At 41.3% G+C, this 16,231-nt stretch overlaps 2 protein-coding genes across 3 annotated transcripts; both read left to right on the top strand.

Annotated features, from left to right (window-relative positions):
• Window positions 1–4,076: 4,076 nt before the first annotated feature.
• Window positions 4,077–7,701, top strand: LOC146237266 (uncharacterized). The gene is made up of 3 exons (XM_084685198.1): window positions 4,077–4,365; window positions 4,873–5,214; window positions 6,225–7,701. Exons 1-3 carry the CDS (start codon window positions 4,173–4,175, stop codon window positions 7,115–7,117), a joined length of 1,428 nt encoding a protein of 475 aa, XP_084541324.1. The 5' UTR covers window positions 4,077–4,172; the 3' UTR covers window positions 7,118–7,701.
• A 679-nt stretch (window positions 7,702–8,380) lies between these two features.
• On the top strand, window positions 8,381–15,949 carry LOC146237265 (uncharacterized). 2 transcript variants are annotated; one of them, XM_084685170.1, is made up of 4 exons: window positions 8,381–8,458; window positions 8,632–9,149; window positions 9,659–10,000; window positions 13,809–15,949. In XM_084685170.1, exons 2-4 carry the CDS (start codon window positions 8,957–8,959, stop codon window positions 15,443–15,445), a joined length of 2,172 nt encoding a protein of 723 aa, XP_084541296.1. In that variant the 5' UTR covers window positions 8,381–8,458; window positions 8,632–8,956; the 3' UTR covers window positions 15,446–15,949. The 2 variants fall into 2 exon arrangements, with proteins under 2 accessions (XP_084541296.1, XP_084541297.1); XM_084685171.1 differs by lacking the exon at window positions 8,381–8,458 and having other exon boundaries at window positions 8,560–9,149.
• The last annotated feature ends 282 nt before the right edge of the window (window positions 15,950–16,231 follow it).

The raw sequence follows: 16,231 nt of genomic DNA, 5'->3' as shown, positions 1-16,231 counted from the left end.
TCTAAAGGTTTTTAAAAGGTTTTGAAAGGTTGAATGGCAGATTTTTCCCTAGATGCCTGAATAAGTTGATGTGTAGATGACCTTAACCATCACAGGTGTCCAAATGTACAAATACTTCGTTACCTTACTTAAGTAGAAATGTTGGGTATCTATACTTTACTGACGTAAATATTTTTCAGCCGACTTTCTACTTCTACACCTTACATTTTCACGCAATTATCGGTACTCTCTACTCCTTACATTTTAAAAATAGCCTTGTTACTCCAATTTCAGTTTGGCTTGTCATCGTTCAAAAACACACATACAAAGAAAAACTATCCAGAAAAAATGGTGCCATCCGTATAGAGTGAATTTGATTGTGGTTGGATGAGAAGTATAAACAAATACCATTCCGACACCCTATTGGTTTATACGTGATCCATCACCTGCACCTGACACACAATTCACACTCAAACTCCAGCAAGGAAATAGCAGACGTATGTAGCATACGAAGATATCTGCGACAGAGACTCGAGAACTCCAGCAAAATGTCTTAACCAAGCATCAGCGAGGAGGTTGGTAGCTAGGAAGATTATCCAACCCTTCTACATCCCTGGCCGTACCTGGAAGAACTTTCCGACATGTTGAATGCAAAAACAACTCCTTTTGAATGCGCTGCAAGCTCTGCGGACCGAAGTAGGCTACCACGAGACCCAAGTAGGCTACCACGAGCTAATGGCTTTCACAAACTCGCCATCTAATTTGAATAAAGGCTATTGTCCTCAAAAAGTGAATTTTTGCTCCATTACAATACTTTTAAGCAACTAGGTAGTCATCATATCTTGCGCTCCATGAAACACATGTTTATGCTAAGTAGTAGGCTACACATATATGGTACTAAAATGCATTCATTTTCAATGGGCTTAAACAGGTGCAGCCCACATTTTTCAACAATAACATTTCAATATAACAGTCATTATGGCCTTTAGAAAAATGTTTTTTTTTGGGGGGGGGGGGGGGAGGTGGGGTCGTGCATTATAGACCCCTGTACCTAAGCTTTTGTCCTTAATGGAATTTTTTTCTCCCTTACATTACTACTTTTACTTTTATACTTTAAGTAGTTTTGAAACCAGTACTTTTATACTTTTACTTGAGTAAAAAGTTTGTATTGATACTTCTACAGAAGTATGTTTAAACCCTAGTATCAATACTTATACTTGAGTAATGAAAGTGAATACTTTTGACACCTCTAAACCATAGAAAACGTTTGTAGTTTATTACAGTAGTCTGTATTTTAAACAATAAAAGGTTTTACTGGAACTTTTTTGTATTTTATTAGCCAAGTTATTTCTTACTTCTTTTACAACTGGCTCGTGGATGTAATCAGGAAGACAGATGTAGGCACAACTGGAACGGTAAGCAATGGTTTAATGGTTAACCATGTGGACGACAAAGTTACACTGTATCAAGCTGGTAGTCAGCTCAGGTCACTCTCCCCCTTCCCTCATCCCTGGAGCAGGTACTGGAAGCCGTGAGCCACGCCGGGTCCAGCAGTGTCCAATCAACCCAATCACCATGGCAACGCAGGAAAGGAGAGGGCCGTCACACTTCATTTATACAAATTATTTATTGTAGTCCCTGTAGATGAAAAGCATACACTTTTAAAACAAGTATCTCATCAGACTGATCACCTCTCAGAATAGAAAGGGGAAGGACAAGGTGTGAATCATGTTTTAGAACTGCTTCATAATATAATATTGGATTCATCAAATATTAAGTTGTTCCATTGGTATTTTTTCATATGTTCTGTAGATTTCAATACAACTGACAGATTATTATTTGGTCAACATTTGGCCAAAAATGCTGTAGATGCCTGTTGCTTTGATAACTTAAAATAATAATTATAAATTATATTTAAAGGCTCCTGTCAACACTCAAGGACACCATACAAAATACATTTTAAAACAGCAAAAATAAAGAATACCACTACATTCAAAACAGCAGAAGCAGGCAGATTAATTGACATTAAATGGATGCAATTTTAAACAGATGGGTTTTGAGTTCCAATTTGAAATCGGGGAATCAGTGAATATTTCTGAGTTGGGGTGGTAGTGCATTCCAGAGATGGGGAGCAGAGGGGCTGAATGCTCTACTCCCCATGGTGGTGAGACGGGCAGAGGGGCTGAATGCTCTACCCCCCATGGTGGTGAGACGGGCAGAGGGGCTGAATGCTCTACTCCCCATGGTGGTGAGACAGGGAGCAAAGGAGCTGAATGCTCTACTCCCCATGGTGGTGAGACAAGGAGCAGAGGGGCTGAATGCTTTACTCCCCATGGTGGTGAGACAGGGAGCAGAGGGGCTGAATGCTCTACTCCCCATGGTGGTGAGACAGGCAGAGGGGCTGAATGCTCTACTCCCCATGGTGGTGAGACAGGCAGAGGGGACAGACAGGTGTATGGAGGAAGAGGATCTGAGGGAGCGGGAGGTAGTGGGACCCTGGAGGAGATCAGACACATACAGGGTGAGGTTGTGGATGACCTAGAATGTAAACAGGAGGATCTTGAATTGTATAAGGGACTGAACCAGGAGCCAGTGGAGCTGTTGCAGGACAGGAGTGATGTGGTGGATAGAGGGGGTGCGAGATATAATGTGGGCAGCAGAATTATGACCAGTGATAATGCGGGCAGCTGAATTCTGGACCAGTTATAATGTGGGCAGCAGAATTCTGGACCAGTTGAAGTTTATGGAGGGATTGGTGAGGGGGACCAAAAAGGAGAGAGTTACAATAATCCAGACGGGAAGTGACGAGACTGTGGACAAGAGGGCGGCAGTGTGGGGAGTAAGGGAGGGGCGGAGACGATTGATGTTTTGGAGGTGAAAGTAATCGGACTGGGTAATGTTATTGATGTGGAGCTGAAAGGATAGTGTGCTGTAAAGGATGACACCCAGACTCTTAACCTGGGGGGATGGTGAAACGGAGGAGTTGTCAATAATAAGAGAAAAACTGTCAGTTTTGGATAAAGTGGATTTGGTGCCAATGAGGAGAACCTCAGTTTTATTTCAGTTTGATTTGAGGAAGTTTTGGGTGAACCAGACTCTTATTTTAGTGATGCAATCAGTAAGGGAGGTGGGCGGGAGAGTGGAGAAGGGTTTGGTAGAAAGGTAGAGCTGGGTGTCATCAGCATAACAGTGAAAGTGAATGTTGAATTTGCGAAGGATATTACCAAGGGGAAGGAGGTAAATGATGAAGAGTAGGGGCTCCAGGACAGAGCCCTGGGGCACACCTGAAGTCACAGAGGAGGGAGTGGATTTAAAAGACTTTAGTTGGATGAACTGAATGTGGTCAGAAAGAAAAAATGTGAACCAGTTTAACAGGGTGTGGGTGATACCGATCGAAGATAGCCTCTTGAGGAGGTTGGTGACAGATGGTGTCAAAGGCTGCACTCAGGTCGAGGACAATGAGGGTGTTTAATAGTCCAGAATCAGCTGCCATGACGAGATTGTTAGTGATTTGAGAAGTGCTGTTTCAGTGCCATGGAGTGGGCGGAAACCGGACTGGAAGTGTTCATAAAGGTTATTGTGGGATAGGTGAGAATAGAGTTGAGAGGCAACAGTTTTTTTCCAGGATTTTGGAGAAGAGGGAGATTGGATATAGGAAAGACGTTATTGAAGTTCGAGGGTTCGGCACCAGATTTTTTCAGAATTGGGGTAATGGTAGCATTTTTGAATGATTTGAGGACAGTTCCAGTGGTAAAAGCTATAGCCTACATATTTTTGGATGGTCTGGTAACTTTAATAAAACATAAATTGGATAACTACAGCTTTTACTTTGAAATATGTTTTATAGTATATAAATACTATAAATAGGATATTGGTGTTACACTGTACTGTCTGAAAACACAACTTGAGCTCAGGAAGAAGGACAGATTTTTTTAAATGGAGGTTGACTCACTTCTACACTCCACCGTTAGAAATATATGGACATTAGCTGATAGTTGTTGACAATTAATGCGTTGGTTCAGTAAACGACGCAGCTATGCACCCCCCGAGACAAGCCTGCCCGGAAGTAAACAGAACCTCGATGTTGTTCACATCCGACAGGAGTTATGCGTCGCTACTTTTTAACACAAAGGAAGGACCCAGGTATTAATAGCTAACCTCGTTGTGCAGAGTATCCCTTTTACTCCACCAAAATGTCAAAACTAGAATTGTTTAGAAGATTTATCCGTGAGAGACTATCAACGGCAGCTTTAGAGATTTTTGCGGCCGTTGAAAAAACTTTTGCTGAGTTCCAAGAAGAAATGTATAATTCCAAGGAGGAGAGCGCGCGGCTCAAACGATTGTTGGACATTGTTACTCCACCGGAGATCAAGATACACCGAATAGGTAGGTGAACATTTAGAACGCCACATACATTTGGCCAAGGCTTGGTCCAAACAACCGCCAAAAGTAGCTTAGAATCGTTTGGTTTCAATGTAGCCCTGGAGCCAAAAAGTTTGCCCACCCCTGTTATAGACTTCTTGGAACGCCGCCACGAGGTTGTAAACTATTGAATCCAATGTCCAGGAAAGGGGGAGTGGAGTTGTACCCCGTGTAAATATTACTGTCAATCTAGGAGGACCTGCATTGCTTAATATCAACCGGTCTGTTCAGATCAGAGTCCTGAGATAACCATCTACTAGGATACATTATTTAATTGCTTGGTCAATGTGATGGCTTTTTGATATCTTGCTCTAGAAAACATGTGAAGCAGAATCTCAGCCAACCATGTCGGAAAAACAACCAGCCTTTCATGACACCATCCAGTGTGCTCCTCACACCTGATCACATGGTTTCCATCTTCCAGACATGTTTGGCTGCATGTAACTGTTGTCTTGCCTCTTCTTCCCCCAGAAGTGCAGCAGCTCTCTCTCCCGGAGCCCCCGCAGATTAAAGAGGAACAGGAGCTGTGGACCAGCCAGGAGGAAGAGCTGCTCCAAAGACTGCAGTCTGAAACTACAGATTCGAGATTTACAGAGGAGTCCAAGTTTTTAAACATCAGAATGTCTCAATTAAATGTGATAAGAGACCTTTGTGGTGAAATACTGACAACAGCAGCTTTGAAGATTTACTGGGCCGCTGAAAAACCGTTTGCAGGATACCAGGAAGAAATCTCTCATTCCAAGGAGGAGAGCGCATGGCTACAACGGCTGTTGGACGTTGTTACTCAACCTGAGATCAAGCTACAACAAACAGGTTTGATGTTCATTCTTTCATGTTAAACTCTGCTGTGTCTAGAATGTTGCTGTGTCTAGAATGCTGCTGTGTCTAGGAGGGGGGTCACATGATCACTTGGGTGTTGAGCTGAGATCTGGGGCTGGTTGCACAAAACACTTTAAGTTAAGATTTACCTGAAAGTCAGAGTTAAGGTTTCCTTAAAATATAATCGGTTGCACAAAGCACCCTTAAGTCTTCTCCTTAAGGTATGGCTGGTAAATACAAGTACTGTTCCCTGACTAACCCTATAAATACAGACTGTTCCCTGACTAACCCTATAAATACAGACTGTTCCCTGACTAACCCTGTAAATACAGACTGTTCCCTGACTAACCCTGTAAATACAGACTGTTCCCTGACTAACCCTATAAATACAGACTGTTCCCTGACTAACCCTGTAAATACAGACTGTTCCCTGACTAACCCTGTAAATACAGACTGTTCCTTGACTAACCCTAATACAGACTGTTCCCTGACTAACCCTGTAAATACAGACTGTTCCCTGACTAACCCTGTAAATACAGACTGTTCCTTGACTAACCCTAATACAGACTGTTCCCTGACTAACCCTGTAAATACAGACCGCTCCCTGACCGAGGTGGTCAGCACCCATCTTAGCCTCTGTTCCCTCCATGTTGGAGTGACAGAAGGTGGACCCTACCACATATTCTCCACTCTTACTTAACTGTCTCCAGCCTTCTCTGCATCTCTGTCACCAACCATCTCTGGAGGAAGGGAGCTTTCACCCAGCTGCTCCTCCCCAGGTTTCTAACATGTTTTCCTTGTCTTCCTTGAGAGTTCAGGTGGTTTATAGGTGCCAATCTAGGCCCATATGTGAAGCCCTCTGTGACTTGAAAAAGAAGACAAATTACAATTGATTAATTCCTTCCATTTAACAGTGTTTGGGTGTAAATGGCACCTTTTTTGTTGTCAAACATGTAAGATTGCAAAGTAATGGTGGGTTAATATAACTGTTCTCTTTCCCCTAGATGTGCAGCAGTTCTCTCTCCCGGAGCCCCCGCAGATTAAAGAGGAACAGGAGTTGTGGACCAGTCAGGAGGAAGAGCAGCTCCAAGGACTGAAGTCTGAAACTACAGAATCCATCTTCACTTCTCCCAGTGTGAAACATGACTCAGATCAGGAGGGCTCCTCTGAAAGTTCACGTCTTCACCAAACTGTTAAAGTGGAGAACAGAGAAGGAGACTCTCTGCCCAGCAACACAACTGAGGTGCAAATCAAAGCAGAGCTTCATGTACAAGACTCTGCAGCACCAGAACCAGACAGTGACTCTCAGCCCCTCTCTGTTGTAGCTGCAGAATCTCCTGCAGCTCAGAGTCTGGAGGAGGAGGAACATGGAGGAGTGATGCTTTTACAGAACAGAACACAAAACAATGAGGCTCTTCCAAGGGACAATAGACCACAAGGAAATCACACAGGAAAAACAATACATCAGTGTCAACAATGTAACAAAACTTTTATATCTGAATCTTTTTTGATTATGCACATAAGAACACACATGACAACACACAAACGAGAGAAACATTTTCCGTGTCAAAAATGTAACAAACAATTTGCTCAGAAATGTCATCTTGTTGATCACTTGAGAACACACTCAGGAGAGAAACCTTTCCAGTGTCCACAATGTAACAAACGATGTGCTCTCAAAGGTAATCTTCTTAAACACATGACAACACATTCAGGAGAGAAACCTTTCCAGTGTCCACAATGTAACAAACGATTTGCTCACAAAGGTAGTCTTGTTGGTCACATGAGAACACACACAGGAGAGAAACCTTTTCAGTGTCCACAATGTAACAAACGATATGCTGACAAAAAAAGTATTGTTGGTCACATGAGAAAACACACAGGTGAGAAACCATAGTGTGAATGATGTAATGTTTACTGCCAGAAGACCTGTTTGGTTTATCTAATGAGAAATTATACGAGTTTGAATTGATTTCCTGTCCAGTGGGTATTTACACGCTTTGCTTCCTCCCTTGTTGTATGTGCTGATTTCAAACAAGCAGCACCTTCCACCTTAGATACCGTTACCTTCCATTTTAGATATTTTCGAAAAGGTTTCGAAAGGTTGAAAAAATGTTTCTGAACATATACATATATCACCAGCATCACTCTATTGGTATATAAATGTCCAGATTGTAGTTTATAGGGGGGGGATATTTTCCTCAGGCCTACAGGAAAATGTTTCTCTGTGTTCTTAGTGTAAAAGACTGTTGTATAGAATAAACTCGTTATACGTAATGATCACAGTAACAAAAATCACCTGTATTACTGTATTGTGTCAAAAATGACCAGACTGTTATATAGGGGGGGGGGAACCACTTTCATCAGGCCTCCAGGAAAATCTGTTCTCCCTGTGTTCTCAGTGTAAAAAAACTACTGTTCTCTATTGTACTCTGCTCTGTTTACGCTACTCTGTTTTACGAAAAATAATTCATGAAAAAATCTATCAAAATCTTTTTTGAAAAAAAAGTTTTCGTAAGGTTTTGGAAAACGTTTCTATAGGTCAACTAAGTCGTTTCTTCATTAATGCAAATTATGTATTGTAGTCCCTTTAGTCTCTGCACCTTTTTTATAGTATAGTTAGACTTGTTTAAACTTACACCACTTATTTAAGATTTACTCCAATACGTTGAATTTACGCACGTTCCCGCCACAATAATTTCCTTGTCTGTGTAAACTTTCATGGAATTTAAAACCCTTTCTGACTCCTATATGAAAAGCCTACCCATCTGAAACAGGTATCTAATCAGACTGATCACCTTCTGAGACTAGAGAAGGGAAAGAACATGTGAAAAGTGCTTTAGAACTGCTTCATAATATCACATTCATCAAATATTGAGTTGTTCCATTAGTATTTTTTCATATGTTCTTTAGATTTCAATTCAACTGACATATTACTAATTGGTCAACATTTGGCCATAAAAGCTCTAGTTGCCTGTTGCTTTGATAACTTAAAAGCGATAGCCTTTATATTTTTGGGCGATCTGGTAACTTTAATTTAACTTTAATAAAACATAAATTGGAGCTTTTACTTTTAAATATATTCAATGATGGGCCCTGTAAAGCCAATTTCCTAAAATTCCAAATTCCATAACTACAAATAATAATAATAAACGTAACTACGGTGGCCCACGGATGCACAACACAGCAACATTAGCGAAGCAAACAAAAGTTGAAAACACAACAATGCTGTTGTGTTGTAAGTAGTAAATTGTTTTTTTAAATGCAGCGTTTTTATAAATTTAGCGTTTTTGTTAATGTCGTTGTGTTGTGTGTTAATGTTGTTGTGTTTTCAACTTTTGTTTGCTTCGCTAATGTTGCTGTGGTATGCACCCGTGGGCCACCGTACGTAACCCTTTCTGGCTCCAACAGCCCCTGTCACGATATACCCGGACCAATATTGGTGTAACACTGTACTGTCTGAAAACACAACTCGGGCTCAAGAAGAACGACAGATTCTTTTCATTGGAGGTTGTCTCATTTCAACACTCCACCGTTAGAAATATATGGACATTAGCTGATAGTTGTTGACAATGCGTTGGTTCAGTGAACAACGAAGTTATGCACCTCCCGAGACTAGCCTGCCCGGAAGTAAACAGAACCTCGAGGTTGTTCACATCCGACAGGAGTTTTGCGAAGCTACTTTTTCACACTAAGGAAGGACCCAGGTTCTCGTTGTGCAGAGTACTCCACCAAAATGTCAAAACTAGAATTGTTTAGAGGATTTGTCCATGACAGACTATCAACGGCAGCTTTGGAGATTTTTGCAGCCGTTGAAAAAACGTTTGCTGAGTTCCAAGAAGAATTTTATAATTCCAAGGAGGAGAGCGCGCGGCTCAAACGATTGTTGGACATTGTTACTCCACCGGAGATGAAGATACACCGAATAGGTAGGATGGACAGTTAGAATGCAACATATTTTTGGCCAAGGCTTGGTCCAAACAACCGCCAAAAAACTAGCTTAGAGTCTTTTGGTTTCAATGTAGCCCTGGAGCCAAAAAGTTTGCCCATCCCTGTTGTAGACTTTGTGGAAGGCCGCCACGAGGTTGCAAACTATTGAATCCAACGTCCAGGAAGGGGAGAATGGAGTTGTACCCCGTATAAATATGACTGTCTATCTACAAGGACCTGCATTGTTTAATACCAACCGGTCTGTTCAGATCAGAATCCTGACATCAATATCTACTATACATTATTTAATTGCTAATTGGTTTCTGTGATACTTTTTGATATATTGCCCTATAAAACATGTGTAGCAAAGTATCAGCCAACCATGTCAGAAAAACAACCAGCCTTTATTGACACCATCCAGTGTTTTCCTCACACCTGATCACATGGTTTCCATCTTCCAGACATGTTGGGCTGCATCTAACTGTTGTCTTGCCTCTTCTTCCCCCAGAAGTGCAGCAGCTCTCTCTCCCGGAGCCCCCACAGATTAAAGAGGAACAGGAGCTGTGGACCAGTCAGGAGGAAGAGCTGCTCCAAGGACTGCAGTCTGAAACTACAGATTCTAGATTTAACATGGAGTCCAAGTTTTTAAACGTCAAAATGTCTCAATTAAATGAGATAAGAGAGATTTTTAGTGAAATACTGACAACGGCAGCTTCGAAAATTTACGGGGCCGCTGAGAAACCGTTTGCAGGATACCAGGAAGAAATCTCTCGTTCCAAGGAGGAGAGCGCACGGCTACAACGGCTGTTCGACGTTGTTACTCAACCTGAGATCAAGCTACAACGAACAGGTTTGATGTTCATTCTTTCATGTTATACTCTGCTGTGTCTAGAATGCTGCTGTGTCTAGAATGCTGCTGTGTCTAGGATGGGGGTCACATGATCACTTGGGTGTTGAGCTGAGATCTGGGTCCGGTTGCACAAAACACCTTAAGTTAAGATTTTCCTTAGTCAGAGTTAAGGTTTCCTTAAAATATAATTAGTTGCACAAAGCACCCTTAAGTCTTTTCCTTAAAGATCCTGTATAGAGTTTGTATTTCGTCACACCACAGAATAATGTTATTAACCAACCATCCAAATATGAATAAATAAATAAAAACACTGACAAGTATGTTAAATTAGGCTTTGAAATTGTAAGAAAATCAGCATTCTTCTCTGTTTGAGACTGAGGGGGCGTGACGCCTGAAGGAGCTGAAGCTCGGCCCACTCGCTGGAGGGCCCCGCCTCTCTCAAGATACCTACGACCCCGATGGACGCCACGTCAAGCCGAACAAAACAGTATAGAATTAGAATGTATTTGTTCAATGAGTGAAACATAGTTGCATATAAATGAAACGTTCCCCTGAGATGTAACACAGGAGTAAACATTTACAGCAGACACTGAGCTCTCCAACTAGCGTCAACACATTAGCTACCATTTCACCAAAATACCTTCATTCTACACCGGGTAGCCTAATATCAAGTTAGCGGTTTGCACTAACACATAGCAGAGATACCTCTGGAAAAGCTATCTAGTATAATTATAACAAGCACACAGAACTGAGTGATGAACTGCTGGCGGCGGTGGATGGTCCAGGTGCGACCGGAGGATGAACGGCCGGGGGGCGATGCTCGGTACGGCTCCGCGCTGCAAGAGAAGCCGTGTGTTGGTGAACCCCGTCTGTCTCTGGTCCATGTTAAAACTATCTGCCGTAAAGTGGTCAGTGCAGAGGCGGCTGTTTGAGTTTATCCGAAGCTTTCCATGAGCGTGGCTCTTCACAAAATCTATCCACCTATTTTTCCTGTCATTATCAACAAGGAACTTAAATGGCATTGCAGCGTAGCTGGAGTTCTTGCATCCAGGGAAGATGCAGTTGTGGGTGGTGAGAGACATCCTGAAGCTAGCTAGCTAGCTGATGTAAGCTACAATAACAGTACAGCAGGAGGAACCATTCAGTGATCTGACGTAGATGGGGAGTTTTTTGGCTCCAGGCATTAAAAGCTGATCTGAAAACCGAAGAGAAACTGTTCTTCGGTCTAACTCCACATTTCAGTGCGAAAAAGTTTTAGCGCTTTGCACATGCTTTCAGGAACTCATTTCGAACGTATAATGTAATTAGAAGCAAAACATGGAAATTTTTCTTTACAGAATCTTTAAGGTTTCCTTAAATGTTCCCTTAAGTATTTAAAGTTTTCTCCTTATCTTGGTTTTATACTTAATGATTCCCTTAAAGTTTGTTAAAGCGTTGCACGAAAGCCCTTGACAAACAAAGTAAGGAAGAAAACTTAAAGTACCTCTGACTTATTCTTTACCGCAACATGGTTGAGTTTATGGAGATAAATGAACCCATCCCACACCTATGGCACTCTTAGGCTACTGTGCTGCAGTCTTATCATGAAGGCTATTTATGCGTCGTATATTTCTTGTCTCGTTTTCGTAGGTCTATAAGCTAGCTAGCTAGATCTGAGATACTAAGGTGATGGACTAGCATACAACTGTACAAACACGGTCTCCGTGGAAATTGTCAAATTTTACTGCTGTGAAATCACGTTCAATGTAGTAAATCCCTTAGCTAAGGACAAATGTAACCTTATGTGTCATAATTAAGGAAAGAACTTGAAGTGTTTTGTGCAACCGGCCCCTGGTGACTGTGAAGGCCGTAGCATAATAACATTTTGTGAGGCTTCCCCATCCTGGAAGAGACCACCATCAGGATATAAATGGTTCATCACAGGATGAAGATGATCACTCAGAATAACTCAGCTCTGATTGATAGTGATCCTCTTAAGGCACCTCTGTGAAATGGCTGGCAAATACAGACTGCTCCCTGACTAACCTTGTAACTACAGACTGTTCCCCGACTAACCCTGTAACTACAGACTGTTCCCTGACTAACCCTGTAAATACAGACTGTTCCATAACTAACCCTGTAAATACAGACTGTTCCCTGACTAACCCTGTAAATACAGACTGTTCCCTGACTAACCCTGTAAATACAGACTGTTCCCTGACTAACCCTGTAAATACAGACCGCTCCTTGACCGAGGTGGTCAGCACCCATCTTAGCCTCTGCTCCCTCCATGTTGGAGTCACAGAAGGTGGACCCTACCACATATTCTCCACTCTTACTTAACTGTCTCCAGCCTTCTCTGCATCTCTGTCACCAACCGTCTCTGGAGGAGGGGTGCCCTCACCCAGCTGCTCCTCCCCAGGTTTCTAACATGTTTTCCTTGTCTTCCTTGAGAGTTCAGGTGGGTTATAGGTAGGGATGGGTATCGAGAACCGGTTCTGTAAGGACCCGGTTCCAAATTTCTCAAAACCCGAATATCAATAAGGTCCAAGCTTATCGATACCGCTATCGAGACCAAGTAATATAATGTAACGTTGATCTATGTCTCGAGAAACAATTAATGTTATTTAAATCAAATCACTGGTGCACAAACATTCAATGTTTGACTAATAAAATGACTAATTCAATTGAATGGCCTGCCCACCACCTTTAAACTAAACAAAGAAGAATGTAATTGCCTCACGCGCTACTTCGCTTCATTTATCATTTTGTTGTGAGCTACGATGGCAGAACGCACGAAACGGTCAAAAGCTTGGCTACATTTTATTAAAGACAAAGATAAAGACAAAGCAAAGTGCAATATATGTTCTAAAGTAATTTCTTGTAAAGGGGGGAAAACAACTGCGATGAAAAAGCACCTGCATCAGATAAAGATAAAATGCAGTACTCCGACTGTATCTGAGTCGCAACGGTGCAAACTCCAGCTGCCTTTGCAGGACAATCCTCTGGTGAGCGCACCCCAACTTCATAACAAGTCTCCGTTGTTGACAATAATAAGCCAATTCAGGTCTCCACAGTGCAACTATTTGACTCGCATATACCCCTAAAATTTGATGTGTGTGCGAACTGCAAAAATTATTTACGAGCACAGTGTGTGAGTAAAGACAAGCCCCCCCCCCCCCACTGCTGATCATTCAAAACAGTCACCATGAGCATGGCTCTGTGGGATGCTTAAGCATAGTGTTAAACAAAAACAGACACATAAAAATAGGGATAAGATAAGGAAGGTTTGGGTTTGGTTAGCTGGTCATTTAGCTATATCAGGTGCCTTTTGTTGAAAGGTGTACAACTTTTCATAAAGTCAATGAGCTTGACAATGTCACTTTTCGTCAACCAACCAATCACAGTCTAGTTACTCATCCAGGTTGTGGATAGTACATCTGTAGTGGACAGATTTAGATTCAGCCAGTCAGGATCCATTGTGCCTATATATGCTCCTTTGAGCCAGCCTCCTCCTGAGAGCAACACCTTCCCCTTGTTCTATCTGTTTTAGTTAAGATATAGAAAAGTATCGATAAAGACTCGAATCGTTAAGCAGTCTCAAAAATTGTATTGATATCGATAAAAATTAACGATACCCATCCCTAGTTATAGGTGCCAATCTAGGCCCATATGTGAAGCCCTCTGTGACTTGAAAAAGAAGACAAATTACAATTGATTAATTCCTTCCATTTAACAGTGTTTGGGTGTAAATGGCATCTTTTTTGTTGTCAAACATGTAAGATTGCAAAGTAATGGTGGGTTAATATAACTGTTCTCTTTCCCCTAGATGTGCAGCAGCTCTCTCTCCTGGAGCCCCCACAGATTAAAGAGGAACAGGAGCTGTGGACCAGTCAGGAGGAAGAGCAGCTCCAAGGACTGCAGTCTGAAACTACAGAATCCATCTTCACTTCTCCCAGTGTGAAACATGACTCAGATCAGGAGGGCTCCTCTGCATGTTCACGTCTTGACCAAACTGTTAAAGTGGAGAACAGAGAAGGAAACTCTCTACCTACCAACACAACTGAGAAGCAAATCAAAGCAGAGCCTTATGTACGAGACTATGCAGCACCAGAACCAGGCAGTGACTCTCAGCCCCTCTCTGTTGTAGCTCCAGACTGTCCTGCAGCTCAGAGTTTGGAGGAGGAGGAACATGGAGGAGTGATGCTTTTACAGAACAGAACACAAAACAATGAGGCTCTTCCAAGGGACAATAGACCACAAGGAAGTCACACAAGAAAAAGAATACATCAGTGTCAACAATGTAACAAAACGTTTATATCTGAATCTCGTTTGATTTTGCACATAAGAACACACACAGGAGAGAAACCTTTTCAGTGTCAACATTGCAACAAACGATTTGCTCAGAAAGGTGCTCTTGTTGATCACGTGAGAACACACACAGGAGAGAAACCTTTTCAGTGTCAACAATGTAACAAACAATTTTCTCTCAAATGCAATCTTCATAAACACATGAGAACACACACAGGAGAGAAGCCTTTTCAGTGTCAACAATGTAACAAACAATTTGCTGACAAAGGTAATCTTCGTCAACACATGAGAACACACACAGGAGAGAAACCTTTTCAGTGTCAACAATGCAATGCACAATTTTCTCACAAAGTTAGTCTTCGTCAACACATGAGAACACACACAGGAGAGAAACCTATTCAGTGTCAACAATGTAACAAAACATTTATATCTGAATCCAATTTGATTTTGCACACAAGAACACACACAGGAGAGAAACCTTTTCAGTGTCAACAATGTAACAAAACGTTTATATCTGAATCTCGTTTGATATTGCACATAAGAACACACACAGGAGAGAAACCTTTTCAGTGTCAACATTGCAACAAACGATTTGCTCAAAAAGGTGCTCTTGTTGATCACGTGAGAACACACACAGGAGAGAAACCTTTTCAGTGTCAACAATGTAACAAACAATTTTCCCTCAAATGTAATCTTCACAAACACATGAGAACACACACAGGAGAGAAACCTTTTCAGTGTCAACAATGTAATGCACAATTTTTTCACAAAGTTAGTCTTTGTCAACACATAAGAACACACACAGGAGAGAAACCTTTTCAGTGTCAACAATGTAACAAACAATTTGCTGAAAAAGGTAATTTTCGTCAACACATGAGAACACACACAGGAGAGAAACCTTTTCAATGTCAACAATGTAACAAACAATTTGCTCAGAAAAGTCAAGTTGTTATTCACATGAGAACACACACAGGAGAGACCCCTTTTCAATGTCAACAATGTAACAAACGATGTGCTCTCAAAGGTAATCTTCTTAAACACATGAGAACACACACAGGAGAGAAACCTTTTCATTGTCAACAATGTAACAAACAATTTTCTCATAAATGTAGTCTTGCTAGTCACATGAGAAAACACACAGGAGAGAAACCATAGTGTGAATAATATTGTGTTTATGCCAGAAGACCAGTTTGGTTTATCTAATGAGAAGTTATCAGTTTGAATTGATTTCCTGTCCAGTGGGTATTTACATGCTTCGCTTCCTCCCTTGTTGTAGGTGCTGGTGCCAAGCAAGGAGCACCTTCCACCTTAGATACCATTTCCTTCCACCTTAAATACCATTACCTTCCACCTTAGATACTGTTATCTTCCATCTTAGATATTTTAGAACGAGTTTCAAAAGGTTGAAAAAGGTTTTGAAAATAAAGGTTTGACAAAGTTTTGAAAAGAAAGTTTCTAATTGTTTTGAAAGGTTGAATGACAGATTTCCCTAGAGGCCTGAGAAAGACTGAAGTGTAGATGACACTAACCATAGGAGGGGGGGAACCTCTTTTCTCAGGCCTCCAGGAAAATATGTTTCCCCTGTGTTCTTAGTGTAAAAGACTGCTGTACAGATTAAACTTTTTATACATAATGATCACAGTAACATACATCACCATCATAACTATTGATTTATAAATTACCAGACTGTAATATATAAATCTGTAATATAATCATATATAATAACGATATGCGTACTTATCATACAGTACAATAGTTTATTTGTGTCTACAACAAAACGTAAGGTTGTGTTTTAAAAACGACACACAAACAATACTACCGTTAGACTCTGAAAAAAGCTTATTGTACTTTAAAGCCTGTATTTGAGTGCAAATTGTTTGTGAACTTTGAAGTCGAGATTTGTGAACTACAGCATTTTAGGTTTGTCCTTTGAATTGTTTG

This window comes from Hypomesus nipponensis, chromosome 21 (assembly GCF_054491055.1).
Source record: "Hypomesus nipponensis isolate SF chromosome 21, ASM5449105v1, whole genome shotgun sequence".
Lineage (NCBI taxonomy): Eukaryota > Metazoa > Chordata > Actinopteri > Osmeriformes > Osmeridae > Hypomesus > Hypomesus nipponensis.
The sequence above is the reverse complement of the archived record's forward strand: the minus strand, read 5'-3'. Positions and strand labels throughout refer to the sequence as shown.

Excerpts from the sequence above, each read along its gene's own strand:
- LOC146237266 (XM_084685198.1), top strand. The coding sequence starts at position 4,173 with ATGTCAAAACTAGAATTGTTTAGAAGATTTATCCGTGAGAGACTATCA. Across the intron at positions 4,366-4,872 it reads GATCAAGATACACCGAATAG|AAGTGCAGCAGCTCTCTCTC; the intron begins GTAGGTGAACAT and ends TTCTTCCCCCAG. Across the intron at positions 5,215-6,224 it reads GATCAAGCTACAACAAACAG|ATGTGCAGCAGTTCTCTCTC; the intron begins GTTTGATGTTCA and ends TCTTTCCCCTAG.
- LOC146237265 (XM_084685170.1), top strand. The coding sequence starts at position 8,957 with ATGTCAAAACTAGAATTGTTTAGAGGATTTGTCCATGACAGACTATCA. Across the intron at positions 9,150-9,658 it reads GATGAAGATACACCGAATAG|AAGTGCAGCAGCTCTCTCTC; the intron begins GTAGGATGGACA and ends TTCTTCCCCCAG. Across the intron at positions 10,001-13,808 it reads GATCAAGCTACAACGAACAG|ATGTGCAGCAGCTCTCTCTC; the intron begins GTTTGATGTTCA and ends TCTTTCCCCTAG.